The 15,544-nt window shown below is 44.9% G+C and overlaps 1 protein-coding gene across 4 annotated transcripts in view; it reads left to right on the top strand.

Moving 5' to 3' along the window:
• UGGT1 (UDP-glucose glycoprotein glucosyltransferase 1) overlaps positions 1-15,544 on the top strand; it is a 94,921-nt gene that overhangs the window by 14,775 nt on the left and 64,602 nt on the right. For all 4 annotated transcript variants that reach the window (XM_048865192.2, XM_048865194.2, XM_075132244.1 and 1 more), the window contains exons 4-7: positions 588-718; positions 4,151-4,263; positions 7,796-7,970; positions 9,537-9,633. In XM_048865192.2, coding sequence (XP_048721149.2) covers positions 588-718; positions 4,151-4,263; positions 7,796-7,970; positions 9,537-9,633 — 516 coding nt within the window. The remainder of the gene's footprint in view (positions 1-587; positions 719-4,150; positions 4,264-7,795; positions 7,971-9,536; positions 9,634-15,544) is intronic.

Raw genomic sequence — 15,544 nt, 5'->3', positions numbered from 1 at the left:
AGATTCTGTAAACCCTTTTCCTTGATTGATATTAATCAGCATAGATGAAAAGTAAGCAAAAATGTTTTACAATGTATGCAATCACAGAAAAATGGAACATAAACTATCTATATGACTTAGATTGTGATGGGAGCTGTGACCTGAACAGGGCAATCAAACAGCCAGTTGATTAAAGCCAATCTATATGTGCTAAAACTGATTTGTCAGGTTGTGCCATGACAAGAAAATATTGTAAATATTTTCTTTCCTTTTGTGTTTGTTGGAAAAAGTAATTTTGTAATTAGTAAGTAGCTGGCAACTTAACTATATTCCCATACTCCTCATGTTTAGGTCCTGATCCTGCAGTTGCATCTAAAGTTACATGAACTCAGTGCAGATCCAGCTGTAGAACTGGGCTCTAAAAAAGACAGGAGTAATACTTCATATTGTTTAGTGAGATTGGCCCTTATTTCAGGTTTTAACTACATAATGGTCCCATGCACTTTTCACAGTATAGGTTATTGTGAAAACCCATGATTTACAGTTAAATGGCCCTCTTCTGCAGTAGTCTCGCATAGAGGTTAATTGCTTGTGCTCTGGCTTTGCAGGTACTAATTATTCCTCTTACCATGCAATGCTGAAAGCAGCTTGCCAGAATCTGTCACCACTGCAGCAGAACTTGCTGAAGTTTTCCCTGTCTTTACGTTCCTACTCTGCTACGATTCAAGCCTTTCAGCAGGTTAGTACAAAGCAATGGAAGCCATCCAATGACTGTGTTTCATAGGATCCAGGAAGGAAGTAGCTACTTCAGCTACCTACAGACATTAAGTTTGTGGCTCAGATAATAAAAATGATGAAGTAGTTTGACACTTGTTTTCAAACTAGTAAAGGCCTCCATTCCATGTCATAGTCAAACCCTAGCTTGTTTTGGAAAAACAAAAAGTACTTTTATACTTCAAAAGTAATTAAACCACTTTAAATATTTTGATGTGAAATGAATGGAGATCTGAAGAGGCGAAAAGGGGTTTGTACCTTGTTTAGCTTCTTTCAGATGGCTTAACATTTTTAAAATTTGTTGCTTACTTTTACTTTAGAAATATTAATGTAAATCTTCACTGTTTTGCCAGAAGTCTCCCTGCAGGGCCTCAAAGATACATTTTACAATACTCATATAATTAATATTCTCATGTGTATAGAAATATTTTTATCACAGCACAAACTTAACTGTGACCCAGGGTTTTTTTCCTTTTGATTTTGGCATCTAATTCCTTTTTAAATATTTGGGCTTTGTAAGTAATGGGGTAGATAAGTGTATAGTTGCCTCTAAGGGTATGTCTACACTATGAAATTAGGTCAATTTTATAGAAGTAGATTTTTAGAAACCGATTTTATGCAGTTGATTGCGTATGTCCACACTAAGCGCATTAAGTTGGCAGAGTGCATCCTCACTACCGTGGCTAGCATCGACTTAGAGCGGTGCACTGTGGGTAGCTATCCCGCAGTCTCTGCTGCCCATTGGACTTCTGGGTTAAGCTCCCAATGCCCGATGGGGCAAAAACACTGTCGCGGGTGGTTTTGAGTACATGTCATCAGGCCTCCATCCCTCCGTGAAAGCAACAGCAGACAATTGTCTTCTGCCTTTTTTTCCTGGGTTACCTGTGCAGATGCCATGCCACGGCAAGCATGAAGCCCACTCAGCTCACAATCACCATACGTCTCCTGGGTGCTGCTGGCAGATGCGGTACTGCATTGCTACACAGCAATAGCTCCTTGCCTTCGCAGCAGACGGTGCAGTAGGACTGATGGCCGTCTTACGTCTCCTGGGTGCTCTTGGCAGACCTCGGTGAGGTCGATCAGGGGCGCCTGGACAGACATGGCTATTCTCCTCTTAGAGCACCAAATGGGAGCCAGAGACCCCAGGTCATTCTCTTCTTTAAGTTTCGTCTCATGGAGATTCAGTCCTGCCTGGAATATCATGTGAGCTGGAGGCTTCTGCCTCAGGCTGCTCTCCCAGTCGGCAGCGCCGTGCAGTCGCACCTACCTCAGCCTACCCCTTGCTTCCATGGCTCAAAGCCTGGACAGTAGTAAGGAGCAGTTCAACTCTAGGCTGAGCAAGTGCAGAATGGTGGTAGAATGTGCCTTTGGGCTTTTAAAAGCTTGCTGGCGCTGTTTGTGGACTAGGTCAGACCTCAGCGCAACCAACATTCCCATTGTTATTGCTGCTTGCTGCGTGCTCCATAATATCTGTGAGAGTAAGGGGGAGATGTTTATGGCGGGGTGGGAGGTTGAGGCAAATTGCCTGGCATCCGATTTTGATCAGCCACACACCAGGGCAATTAGAAGAGCACAGCAAGGCACCTTGCGCATCAGAGAGGCTTTGAAAACCAGTTTCATGACTGGCCAGGCTTCCGTGTGACAGTTGTGTGTTTCTCCTTGATGCAAACCCACCCCATTCACTGATTAATTCTCTGTAAGCCAACCACCCTCCTCCCTTCGAAATAAAGTAACTATTTGTTTTGAAACCATGCATTCTTTCTTAATTAAAAACAAAAAACGGACAAGGTAGCACGGGTGGGGTGGGGGAGGAGGGAAGGACAAGGCCACATTGCTTATTGTAGCTACACTAAAAATCAAACTGTTTGAATGACAACCTTCTGTTGCTTGGGCCATCCTCTGGAGTGGAGTGGTTGGTTGTCCGGAGCCTCCCCCACCGCGTTCTTGGGCGCCTGGGTGAGGAGGCTATGAAACATTGGGAGGAGGGGAGGTGGTTATACAGTGGATGCAGCGGGGGTCTGTGCTCTTGTTGGCTTTCCTGCAGCTCCAACAGACGGTTAATCACATCAGTTTGCTCCCGCATTAGCCTCAGCATCGTGTCCTGCCTCCGCTCTTTGAGCTCACTTAATTCTTTTCTGGCCTCTGCCACTGAATGCTTCCATGCATTAAGCTGTGCCCTATCAGTGTGGGAGGACTGCCTGAGCTTGGAAAACGTCATTGCGAGTGCATTTTTTTTTCGCCTTCTAATCTGCGATAACCTCAGGGACGGAGATGATAGGAGGAGCGTAGACACATTCTACGCTCTACGATTCTTGGGGGACTGCATGGTCACCTGTGCTGCTGAGCTCGCCACGCTGACCAAACAGAATGAAATTCAAAAGTTCCCAGGACTTTTCCTGTGTACCTGGCTCGTGCATCAGAGTTCAAAGCGCTGTCCAGAGCGGTCACAATGGAGCATTCTGGGATAGCTCCTGGAGGCCAATATGGTCTATTTGCGTCTGCACTACCCCAAATTCGACTCAGCAAGGTCAATTTTTAGCGCTACTCCCCTCGTTGGGGAGGAGTACAGAAGTTGATTTTAAGAGCCCTTTAGGCTGACGGAACGGGGTTGGTTGTGTGGACGCAGTCATTTTTAGATCAGTCTAATGCGGCTAAATTGGACCTAACCCCATAGTGTAGACCAGGCCTTAGCAATCTTAATCAAAGAGTTGTTCTATTTGTATATTTAATTTGGTTTCATTTCCATGGCAACTGTGACATCATAAACTTACTAGTTCTTCAGTAGTTCTGTTGTGGGATTCTAAAGATATTAGCCCATGCCCGTGGAACTGGAGTCAACAGAATCCTTAAATGGAAATCGTATTCTTTGACCTTTATTTACAGATCTAGTACATTTTATAGTTTGTTAAATAATATGCACCATTCTGTAAAGTACTTTATTTTAGTAAAGGCAGACTTGTGTTCCTTTCTGAGGAGGTTTTCCTTTTCATCTTGAATGATCTGATATGTTCATGTTTAGAGAGATTGACTTTTTGGTGCTTAATTATAAGGAATTTTGTGGTATACATAGAGTGTTCTGTGTAGTTACATAAGTAAAATAAAACAATTTTGAAGTTGGGGGGTGAAAAGCCCTATCATTGTAAATACCCTCTGCAAACCAAATCATTCGTGAAATTTAAGTGTTCAATGTTCTTGCTTTATTTTTTGTTTGTTTAGCAGGTAACTTTTAATTACATTAGTACTGGGAGTTGTACATCACCTTGCGCTCCTTGATTAGGAGCCCAATATTATTATCGCCTAAAAGTCCTATTTTCAGTTTCATTTTGTAATGTGATTTGTTATCTTTGTTCGAAGAAAATTTTACAAACTATATTGTAACACAGATATTTTAATACAGATAGCAGCAGACGAACCTCCACCAGTGGGTTGTAACTCATTTTTTGCTGTGCATGGGAAGAAGACTTGTGAATTTGACACCCTTGAAATCCTTTTACAAACAGCTTCAGAAAGGTAGTCTTTTTATATAAGATCTAGCCCAAACTGTAACTTTGTTAGATTTAAGTGGGGAAATTTCATTGAATTCCTACTTTCTGCATACTCTGTTTCCAGATTATATTTGACCTTTCTTAGGCAGAGTAGTAAACACATTTGCAATTTATTCTTTGGTGTTAAACCAGTCAGGAATAATTGTCTCTCATCCTTCTCATTCTCAAAAATTGTACCATAAAGTAATGATATTCTAAAAGGAAATGGCAGAAGTGGAAAAGGTCTGTAGAAGAGCAGCAGTAATTCTTAGAAATGTGGAAAAATGTCCATGTAAAGAGTTTAAAAAAGATCAGGGCAACTTAAAGAGATGAGGAAGAGCTGACATAATAACGATATAAAAGTTAATGAAAGGTTAAGAAGAGGTTAGTCAGATGCTCCTGTGTCTCTTTTCTTAAAATAAGAGAGCAAAGGGAAACCCATCAAAAATAAAAGGCCACACTTCTAAAACTGGTAGTTCCTGTCCCCACTCCTCCAAAATGCATTTGTCACTAAGCTATTTCTGGTGGGCCAGGATGATGTGACCATCACAGAAAAAGGGGAGTAGCGGGAGGAGGTATGTAACGGGGGGGAGGGGATATAGAGCCAGAGAAAGTGTACTAGTAATACACTGTTTTATAAGTATTAGTTTATCCTCATTTACACTGAAAGCTTTTAGTGCTTTCTACCCATAGTTCTCTTACCTTTGGAGCAAGTCCAAAGCTTTCTAGGGAGGTAGGCCGCAGTTGGTGCCTCGTTCTCCCTAAACATAGAATTGTTATCCCAAGGCGTTTGCCCCTTTTCTGGAGCTGTTTTCCCCCATTAGGTATTCTTCCTTTCTCCTCCCTTGCATCTTCTGGAGAGTTGTTTCATTCATCTTTCTCCTTGGAATGAGCTGGGCCTGGTTTATATAGGGCAAGGCCCCTCCCACTCCCAGCAGCCTCTGAGAGGACTGCTTAATTGGAGTCAGCTGCTTGCTCACCCCCATGTGACAGTTCACTGTTTCACAACATTATTAATCTTTGGAATTTGCTGCTGCTGGATATTATTGACGGCAAACATTTTAGGATTAAAAACAGTAATTAGTCATTTAATATGAATAATCAGAAGAGCCACAGTTAAATTAGTGAGAATAAAAGTTGTAGTGTCCCTCATGAGAGAAGGAACAGAATTTGGGTGTAATAAACAGAGGATTCTTTATTTGGATTGCTGGACAGAAGTTGTCTTAAGAGGAACATGGTTGGACTGCACAATGTTACTACACAGGGTCTGCCTGAATGTTTCTCGAAATTAATCAGTTGTGGAGTAGATTGCTGACAGTACAAAAATGTATGAGATAATGTTTTGGACAAAACCTGCCTGAGGTTAGGCAGAAACTTCCCCCAAGTAATCCTGACTGCATAACTGTCCATTATGAGGGTTTATGTCTTCCTCTGCACTATGGTGCTGACCCCTGTTGGAGGAAGGATAGTGGAGGATATTGAACTTTTATATACACCAATGGTCGTATCTGTGTAGTATGAGGACAAACACAGAGCCATGCTTTAAGCAGCAACTAGAGAACTCCCTTAACAAAGTTCTCACGTTTATTAAGCCCTCCGCTGCAACCTGTGTCTAACTGTGGAGGACTATGAACTCTCTGACAACTCCAAAATCTGGATGTGGTTCCTGTGTTCCTAGGACATTGATGTGTTTGTATAGTACAGAGGTCTCAAACTCAAATGACCACGAGGGCTACATGAGGACTAGTACATTGGCCCGAGGTCTGCACCACTGACCAGCCCCCCCCCGCCCACTGCCCCAGTCCCGCGCTGCCCCCACTCCACCCCTTCCATGAGGCCCCTCCCTGCCCTGCCTCTTCCCACCCCTTCCCTGCCTCCAAGGGGTGCAGCGTGCATCAGGGGGCTCAGGGCAGGGGGTTGGGGAGCCAAAGGGGTGTGGCAGGGGGCTTAGCGCAGGGGGTCGGGGTGCAGGCTGCAGCAGGGGGCTCAGGGCAGGGGGTTTGGCTGCAGAAAGGGTTCGGGGGGTGGGTCCAGCCCAGCGTGCACCAGGGGCAGGGCAGGCTCTGTGCCTGCCTTCTCTGTGCCCTTGCTGCTCCGGGAAGCGGCTGGGACCTGGGGGGCGTGGGGGGAACAATGGGGTCTGTGTGTTGCCCTGGTCGATCCTCTAGGTACCTCCCCCAAAGCTCCAATTGGCCACGGTTCCCTGTTCCCAGCCAATGGGAGCTTTGGGGGAAGTACCAGGAGGCGCGGCCAGGGCAACATACAGACGCCTGTGCCCCCCACCCCTCCCCCCGCAGGTCCTGGCCGCTTCCTGGAGCGGCGCGGGGGCAGGGCAGGCAGGGAGGGAGCCTGCCCTGCCCCCAGTGTGCGCTGGGCCAGAGCTGCTCTAGGTAAACGCTGCGGGGAGCTGGCGGGCTGCAGAAAATAACCCCATGGGCCATGTGTTTCAGACCTCTGGTATAGTAAGACACTAATCCTTTGAACATGTAAAATACTTTAGTATTTATAATACAGATATCTAAATTTAGAGTCAGTGGTACCGTATTGTCATTTTCCGTGAACAGTAAAATTCTGGACAGCAGAATGCTTACAAACTATTTCTGAGAGTGGTTCTGCTGTAAGTGTTCCACATTTTTAAGACTAGGACAACAAAAACTCAGAGCTTATGCTGACAAATACATGAGTCTCAGCTTTATTTTATTTTCATTCAGATGTTATTTTAAAATGACACACGATAGTAATCTTAAATTTATTTTCCATCATAACTAACAGGATTATGCGAGGAAATAATTGAGTTGAAATTGGCAGTAAATCTTGGTAACAAAACTAAAAAGTGAGGGACTTTACAAAAAGCAATTATTAACATATTAGAAACTTAAACTACAATCTGTCCTCATGTTCCTCTTTCTCTGTTTTGCAGCTTGATCTTTTGTAAACATAAAGGTTGGCATATTTTACTTCTGGTTCATGTGTAGGTGCATAGCATCATCTTGCTCATTCGCTGCACTGCCGATGCATTCTGTTGGTAAATCCCATTTGGGAATATTTTGAACTTTATATTAGGGGCAAGATTTGAAAAGGAGAAGAAAATACACACACAAGAATACAGAACAGGAAAACTAAACCTATAGGAGGCTGGAAATGTCTCTTTAATGTCTGTTGTGTTTAGCTTATTTTATTTTTGAGATAGGACTCATGCCCCAATAAATAGTTTATTGAAAACATTGTTGCTCATTTATATAAGGATCATCGTTGGGTGCTTTCCAACCCCCACCATCCAGTTTTACAGTTTAACCTTTGGAGCCCTGTTTTTTTCATTTTATCCAAGTTTTGCCATCGCACACGAATGACTGACACGCTTAATAATCAATTGAGAATAGTCTAAGACCTTGTCCTTTGTGAAAAGACACCTGATGGTTACACAGGGAGGGAAAAGAGATTTTGATGCGTCTTGCTTAGTTTCCTCTTTCAAGTGCATGTTAAAACCACCACATTTTATTCTTGATGTTTGTTCTTAGGCTGAAGCCTTTTTTGTTCAAAGGAGATCACAGATACCCCCTCTCAAACCCAGAAAGTCCTGTTGTCATACTCTATGCTGAGATTGGCACTGAGGAGTTTTCCAAATTCCACAACCTGCTTGTTTCGAAAGCCAGTGCAGGAGAAATCACTTACATCCTCAGACACTATGTTGCTGTAAGTACTGATACTATTTTGAACCAATTTCTTTGGAATTAGAAAGAACCTCTCTTGCTAAGACTTTAAAAAATGGGTGCCTAAGGTGAGGCTCTGACATTCACGCTCAGATACTTAAATAAGTGGCCTAACTTTTGAGAGTTGTGAATCTGGACATAGGATGCTGATTTTAGGCACTTGTTTTGAAAATCTAGGCCCATATTTCCTGTTACAGGAATATTTTATTTGCATTAAACTGAATATTCAGACTGCATTTCTGGATTCTGATATATCTATTCAATCAAATTATGAAAATTACTTTATCATTTAAATGTCTAAGAAAAAGAGTTCCTTTTATTATCCAATATTTGCATGGGTGTGGTGAAGCACAAAACATTTGTAGCATAAGCTGGGTGGGTAAAGCGTGAGAGGTATTTTCCAAACGGAGGCCATTCCTTTTATTTGGAATAGGATTGAATTTCATTGCTGAGCCATTCACCAGTCCTACTGTGATCTGCTCTTGTTTCTCCTGCCATCCCATCAATCCGGAGGGGGGACGACCCCAAATTTACTTTCTATACTGGATCTCAAAAGGAATAATTGTAGAATGGATGTTTAATTGTACATTTTTAGTGGCTTACAAGAGTTTTGATCTGTTTAGTTTCTCTTCCTGATAGTGTGATAGTGTTGATAAAAGCCATAAATGTAGTACTTGGACTGACAACCAAATATGCTATATGTGAAAAGGCATCGACTGGCTCAGCTTTAGTGATATTTGTACTTTCGGTGAGACACAGCAAAAAGAATAAGGCTGTATACCACCCTTTTCTTTTTAAAAAAACACGATTCCATGTGACAGAATTCCCATTCTTTGCATAAAATGCTTAATTCTGGGCCTTGGTTATAAAGCCATCGATTATAATATGGTGTTAAGAATTTTTGTGAAGTGCTCAGAGGTGTCATCTTAAAATCATGAAACATAAATATATGATCTCCTGTCCTGAAGTGTTAATAGGTTTGATCATTTCTGTGGTATTCCTTATATACCATTCAGTGAATGCTGGAGGCTGAGGTATTTTCATTCCCTTGCTTCTCAGCAAAAAAGAACCACTTTTTTCTTCCCTGCTGTTCATTTTGATTAAATAAATGTATCCATCTAAAGTTGGCTCAAATATTGGCTTATGCAGCATCATTTTTTTGTTTGGTTCTATTCGGTATTCACAAGCTTTATTTTGGACGCAGCAAGGGATTCTATCACAGGACCATTCACCAGCCCTAGTGTGATCTGCTCTTTCCTATGATTCTTTGTCATCCTCTTCTGCAAAGAGCCTAGTAGGAATATAATAAGACATTAAACGATTGTTGTACTCCTGCAAAATAGCTCATTCTGGGGCTGCTACTTATGTATTTTATACTGTACAAGTTGTGTTTGAATCCTAAAATGACAGACATTCATGTTCTGGCACTCCAATCCCTTTAAATACATGGCAATACGAGCTATTTTGCTATGGGAAACACTAGCTTAGTGTGTTATACATCCATACAAAGACGTGCTATGTGCTGCTGTTTTTTTACCTTTTCTTCTAGAATCCAAGTAAAGAAAAAGTCTACCTGTCTGGCTATGGTGTGGAACTGGCTATTAAAAGCACAGAATATAAGGCCAAGGATGATACCCAGGTGAAAGGTGAATTCCTACTTAAAATAAGAATTTTATATACAAATAATTTGAGTTATAATAAAATGGTTTCATATTTTTTTTTCACATGAATAGTTTTTCTCCCAGAGGGCAGGAGATGGTGCTCTTCTTACCTGTCTGAGCTCTGAAGAGCCACAGTCTCTTCCTTCCTACTCTCCGTGTTGTCGTTGTCGTCCTCCTCTAATTTTGGGAGCAGGTTTACTCTCTTCAGAGCCATTCTTTGATTAGACAGATTACTGTTGTGCACCACCAAGACATTACTTCTTACTTACCCCTGTCCCGAGCATAGTATGGTTCCTCCTTCAGCTTTCCAAGCCATCCAGGGAGATGGAGACTAAAATATTTGAAATTAGTTTTGCCCCTCCTACTATCTCTGGAGCAAGAATAGGGGCAATCCCCATTTCTGGAAATCTGACACAGATGGGCTAAACTGCATATTAGTTAAGTTCATATGTATATATGTATTTTATAGCATTGCATTTAATAATTTTATTTTTGTGTCCATTTAGCAGACATCCGATACTTCTGGATTTTTAAAAAGAAATAGCTACTATCAAAAGCAAGTCCTACTCTCCTAATCTGTTTTAAAATATTAGCATTGACTCGATCACATATATACTTTGAAATTAATTTTGTTACTGTTTCAGCCGATATGGTAGTAAACTCAGTAGAAAGATAGCAGTAGTCATACTGTATTTAAATAAATTTCCTTTCACCCAGAGTAAATATAGATAATTGTTGAGTAGAACAAAACTTACACTTCATGCAAGATGTTTTAGGGTTTGCAGTGTGACCTTTTTCTAAATACAGTAGAACCCTAAACTTAAACACCTCAGGAATGGAGGTTGTCCTTAACTCTGAAATATTCGTAACCATGAACAAAAAATTATGGTTGTTCTTTCAAACGTTTACAACTGAACATTAACATAATACAACTTTGAAACTTCACCATGCAGAAGAAAAATGCTATTTTTAACCATCTTAATTTAAATGAAACAAGCACAGAAACAGTTTCCCTACCTTGTCAAATCTTCTTTTAAGCTTTCCCTTTACTTTTTTAGTAATTTACATTTAACACAGTACTTTACTATATTTGCCCTTTTGGGGCGGGGGGGGTCTCTGCTGCTTGTACTTTGTCAATATTCTCTCTGAAATTCTTAAAATAAAATGCTTTGCAGTGTAAAAAATTATCCCTCAAATTATTCTAGATTGAGCAGATTTAATTCAAATGCCTCTTTTTAGCCTAAATTATTAGTTAATTATCATTTTGAGAATAACTGGCACACTGGAGCATCTGATTAATTTCAATTTAGGAAGCTTTTATTCTTGTTGCATTAGTGTGAGAGCAATTTCATTAATGTATCATTACAACTTCAGCAAGACCTTTGTGTATTGGTTTATGGAACAGAAGCTGTTTTCACAACCCCAAGGGAGGGAACCCCCCCCCTTTTTTTTTTCAGACAGAAAACACGCTCATTCTAGATAAAACTGAATCTGTGGGAAGATGCTTTTGTGTTAGTCAATATATACATTATTTTCATTAATAATAAATAATAAAGTATTTTGTAACACTGAAAAATCCTGCTACCCTAGTGAATTCCACTGCTCCTCTATTTTTCTTTGTCTGATCCAACCCCCTTTTCTTCCTACTATTGCTGAGTCATCTCTACAGTTAACACACAGGCTGTGCTCTCCTTTGGAGCTCTTAACATCCCTTGAGCAGAGGAGCGCAATTTCCAGATTCACTTCTGACCCTCTGTTTCTTGTATTTGGCGGCTAATACAGCATCCTGTTTTTAGCTGGCTTACTTTTTTAGTGAACTTTTTGCTAGATACTCATGACAGCTGTGGTCTAGTGGACTGATCACAGGGCTGGATGTCACAAGAACTGGCTTCTATTTCCAGTTTTCACAGTGACTTGCCATATGACCATGGACTGTCACTCCTCAGTTCTTCTTCGAGTGCTTGCTCATATCGATTCCAATTAGGTGTGTGTGCGCCAAGTGCACGATCATCGGAAGATTTTTACCCCAGCAACACTCGGTGGGTCGGCTGAGGCGCCCCCTGGAGTGGTGCCTTCATGGTACTGGATATATGCCCTAGCCGACCCAGCGCCCCCTCAGTTCCTTCTTATCACCCGTGACGGTGGACCCCCTGGGCATACCATCAGGCCCAAGGGGTTCCTTCGGGGGCTTCCCGTTCCGCCCCTTCGGAGCCCCGAGTACTGGAGGCCACTGTGTCTCGCCCCCCACCCCCCGGGGGGTTCTGAGGGGACTGCTCCAGTGCCAACACAGGCCCATGCCCCTAGCGTGGTGGACCTTGGGCAACAAGTTCCTGCATGTGAGGACACCACACCGGATCCCTGAGTCCCAGGGGTATCTTCCTCGTCCTCGCCTGATGAGGCAGTGGCAGGGACTACAGTTTCGGGCCCTATGGACCTCCGCACCCACCAGGAGCTGCTCCGCAGGGTGGTGCGCAATATGAATCTCCAGGTAGAGAAGGTGGTGGAGGTAGAGGACCCTGTGGTCGACATTCTGTCTGCGGAGGCACCGTCCAGGGTGGCCCTCCCAGTCATATGGACTGTACAGGCCAATGCCAAGACAATCTGACAATCGCCAGCCTCTAGTCCACCTACGGCCAAGGGGGTGGAAAGGAAGTACTTTGTCCCCTCAGAGGAGTACGAGTACCTCTACAAGCACCCCCAACTGTGCTCCCTTGTCGTGGCTTCGGTCAACGAGAAGGAACGGCATGGTCAGCAGGCCCTGGTGCCCAAATCAAAGGACACTAGATGCCAAGACTTTTTTGGGCGCAAGGTGTACTTGGCTGGATGCTTGCAGCTCAGGGTGGCCAACCAGCAGGCACTCCTGAGCAGATACGATAATTCATGGCGCTCTATGGAGAAATTCAAAGAGTTGGTTCCACAGGAGTCCAGAGAGGAATTTGGGGCTCTAGTGGAGGAGGGCAAGAAGGTGGCCAGAACCTCCCTGCAAGCCTCTCTGGACTCGGTGGCTAGGACCCTGGCCTCAGGCATAGCCATGCGCTGCATCTCGCGGCTACAGGTCTCTGGCTTACCACCAGAGTTGCAGCAGACCCTCCAGGACCTACCCTTTGATGGCCAGGACCTATTCTCAGACAAAACAGACTCAAGGCTGCAGAGTCTGAAGGACTCGAACTATTATGCGCTCTCTGGGAATGCATACCCCAGTAACGCAGAGAAGGCCCTTTAGACTGCAGCCTCAGAGGTCCTACCCTCCCCCTCAGCCAAGACAGGACTTCTTTAGAAGATGCGGCCGAGGTGGTAGAAGAAGACAAACTGGCCACCAAGCCAGCCAAGGCCAGGGCCCTCCCAAGCCATCGACTGGGCCTAAGCAGAACATCTGAAGGTGCGCCCGAGGATGGAGAACCAGTCTCCATTCAGGATCCTTCCCCGCCTTTCCAAGATCGTGTCTCCCATTTCCTCCATGCGTGGTCTCACATAAAATCAGACCGTTGGGTTCTTCACACGGTGGAAAGGGGTTACTCCCTTCAATTTGCTTTTTTCCCCACCCTCCTACCCTGTCCCTCTTCAGGGACCCTTCTCACGATCACCTCCTTCTACAAGGAGGTCCAATCACTCCTAGCTGTGGGGGCGATAGAGGAGGTTCCAAGAGAGTCACGGGGCAGGGGTTTTTACTCCCTCTACTTCCTAATCTCCCAAGGGCGGGCTTCAGCCCATCCTGGACCTACGTGGATTCAACAAATTCATGGTAAAGTTGAAGTTCCGCATGGTCTCTCTAGGGACCATTATTCCTTCCTTAGATCCTGGAGACTGGTATGCCGCCCTCGACATGAAGGACGCGTACTTCCACATTGCGATCTACCCAGTGCACAGACGCTTCCTTCGCTTTTGGTCAATCAACAGCACTTTCAATTCACCGTCCTTCCTTTTGGCCTATCTACGGCCCCCAGGGTGTTTACCAAGTGCATGGCTGTTGTGGCTGCCTCCCTTCATCGACAACAGATCCAAGTGTTCCCATACCTCGACGACTGGCTTATTTGGGGCCGCTCCAGGGATCAGGTGCAGTCTCATGTCCAGCTTACCATGAACATGTTCAGTCGACTGGGCCTCCTGCTCAATGTCGCAAAATCTACTCTGGTATCAACCCAGAGGATAGAATTCATAGGAGCAGTCTTAGACTCAGGCCTAGCCCGAGCACTTCTGCCAGAAGCACGCTTCCAATCCCTGGTGAACATCGTCCACAGCCTGCAAAACTTCCCAATCTCGACCGTGAAAACATGCCTATGCCTCCTGGGACATATGGCCTCTTGCACATACGTGACCACGCACGCCAGGCTGTGGCTATGTCCACTCCAAGCCTGGCTATCAACAGTATACCGCCCAGGTCGGGACAGCTTGAGCATGGCGGTTACCGTCCTGCCAGGAATATTAGCCTCTCTAGACTGGTGGCTGGACCCCAAATCAGTGTGCGAAGGGGTGCCATTTCACACCCCGCAGCCCTCCGTGTCCCTAGTTACGGATGCGTCATCCCTGGGATGGGGAGCCCACCTCAGGGTTCTCCGTACATAGGGGCTATGGTCGGCAGGAGAGTTATCCCTGCAGATCAACGTACGGGAACTCAGAGCTGTGCGCCTGGCATGTCAGGCATTCCGAGAGCGCATTCAAGGCCATTGTGTTGCAGTCCTCACAGACAACACAACGGCCATATTTTACATCAACAAGCAAGGGGGAGCCCAGTCGTCCCCCCTCTGCCAGGAGGCCACTTGTCTGTGGGAATTCTGTATAGCCCACTTGATCCATCTGGTGGCGTCATTTCTCCCAGGAGTCCAGAACATCTTAGCCAACCACCTCAGCAGATGATTTCAGACTCACGAGTGGTTGGTTCGCCCGGACGTCATCCACCCTATCTTCCTGAAGTGGGGCTTTCCCTTGATAGACCTATTTGACTCTCGCAAGAATCGCAAATGCCAAGTGTTTTGCTCTCTACAAGGACGCTCTCCGGGTTCCCTGTCAAACGCCTTCCGCGTACAGTGGAAGGATCACCTGTGCTACGCCTTCCCTCCATTCCCACTAGTCCACAGGGTCCAGCTCAAGTTGCGCAGGGACAGAGCCCATCTGATTTTGGTCACCCCAGCATGGCCCAGGCAGCACTGGTATACCACTCTCCTAGAGCTGTCCATGGACGCTCCAATTCCAGTCCCACTGTGGCCAGACCTGATCACTCAGGACCACAGACGACTCTGTCATCCCGACCTGCAATCTCTCCATCTCACAGCATGGATGCTGTATGGCTAACTCCATCTGAGCTGTGCTGCTCTCGCTTGGTACAGCAGGTCCTTTTGGGTAGCAGGAAGCCCTCTACCAGGTCCATGTACTTAGCCAAGTGGAAGCGTTTTTTCCTGCTGCTGCGCTCAGAGTCATATGGCCCCGCTACAGGCGTCAGTACCTATCATCTTGGACTACCTCCTGTCCTTAAAACAGCAGGGCTTGGCAATATCATTCATCAGAGTGCACCTGACAGTTATTTCGGCTTTCCACCCGGGCAAAAACAGGCGTTCAGTCTTCTCCAATCCCATGGTCAGCAGATTTCTCAAGGGGTTGGAGCACCTGTTCCCACAAATTCAACAACTGGTCCCTACGTGGGATCTTAGCCTGGTCCTCCCCAAACTCATGGCTGCCCCGTTTGAGCCGATGGCCACCTGCTCGCTCCTGTACCTTTCCTGGAAGACAGCCTTCCTCATAGCTATCACTTCTGCGAGGAGTGTGTCTGAGCTCAGGGCACTCACATCGGAACCGCCGTATATGGTGTTCCATAAGGACAAGGTACAGCTGCGACCCCACCCTGCCTTCCTCCCTAAGGTGGTGTCTGCCTTCCATCTCAACCAGGACATCTTCCTCCCCG

Source organism: Caretta caretta, chromosome 9 (genome assembly GCF_965140235.1).
Source record: "Caretta caretta isolate rCarCar2 chromosome 9, rCarCar1.hap1, whole genome shotgun sequence".
Taxonomy (NCBI): Eukaryota; Metazoa; Chordata; order Testudines; family Cheloniidae; genus Caretta; species Caretta caretta.
The sequence above is the reverse complement of the archived record's forward strand: the minus strand, read 5'-3'. Positions and strand labels throughout refer to the sequence as shown.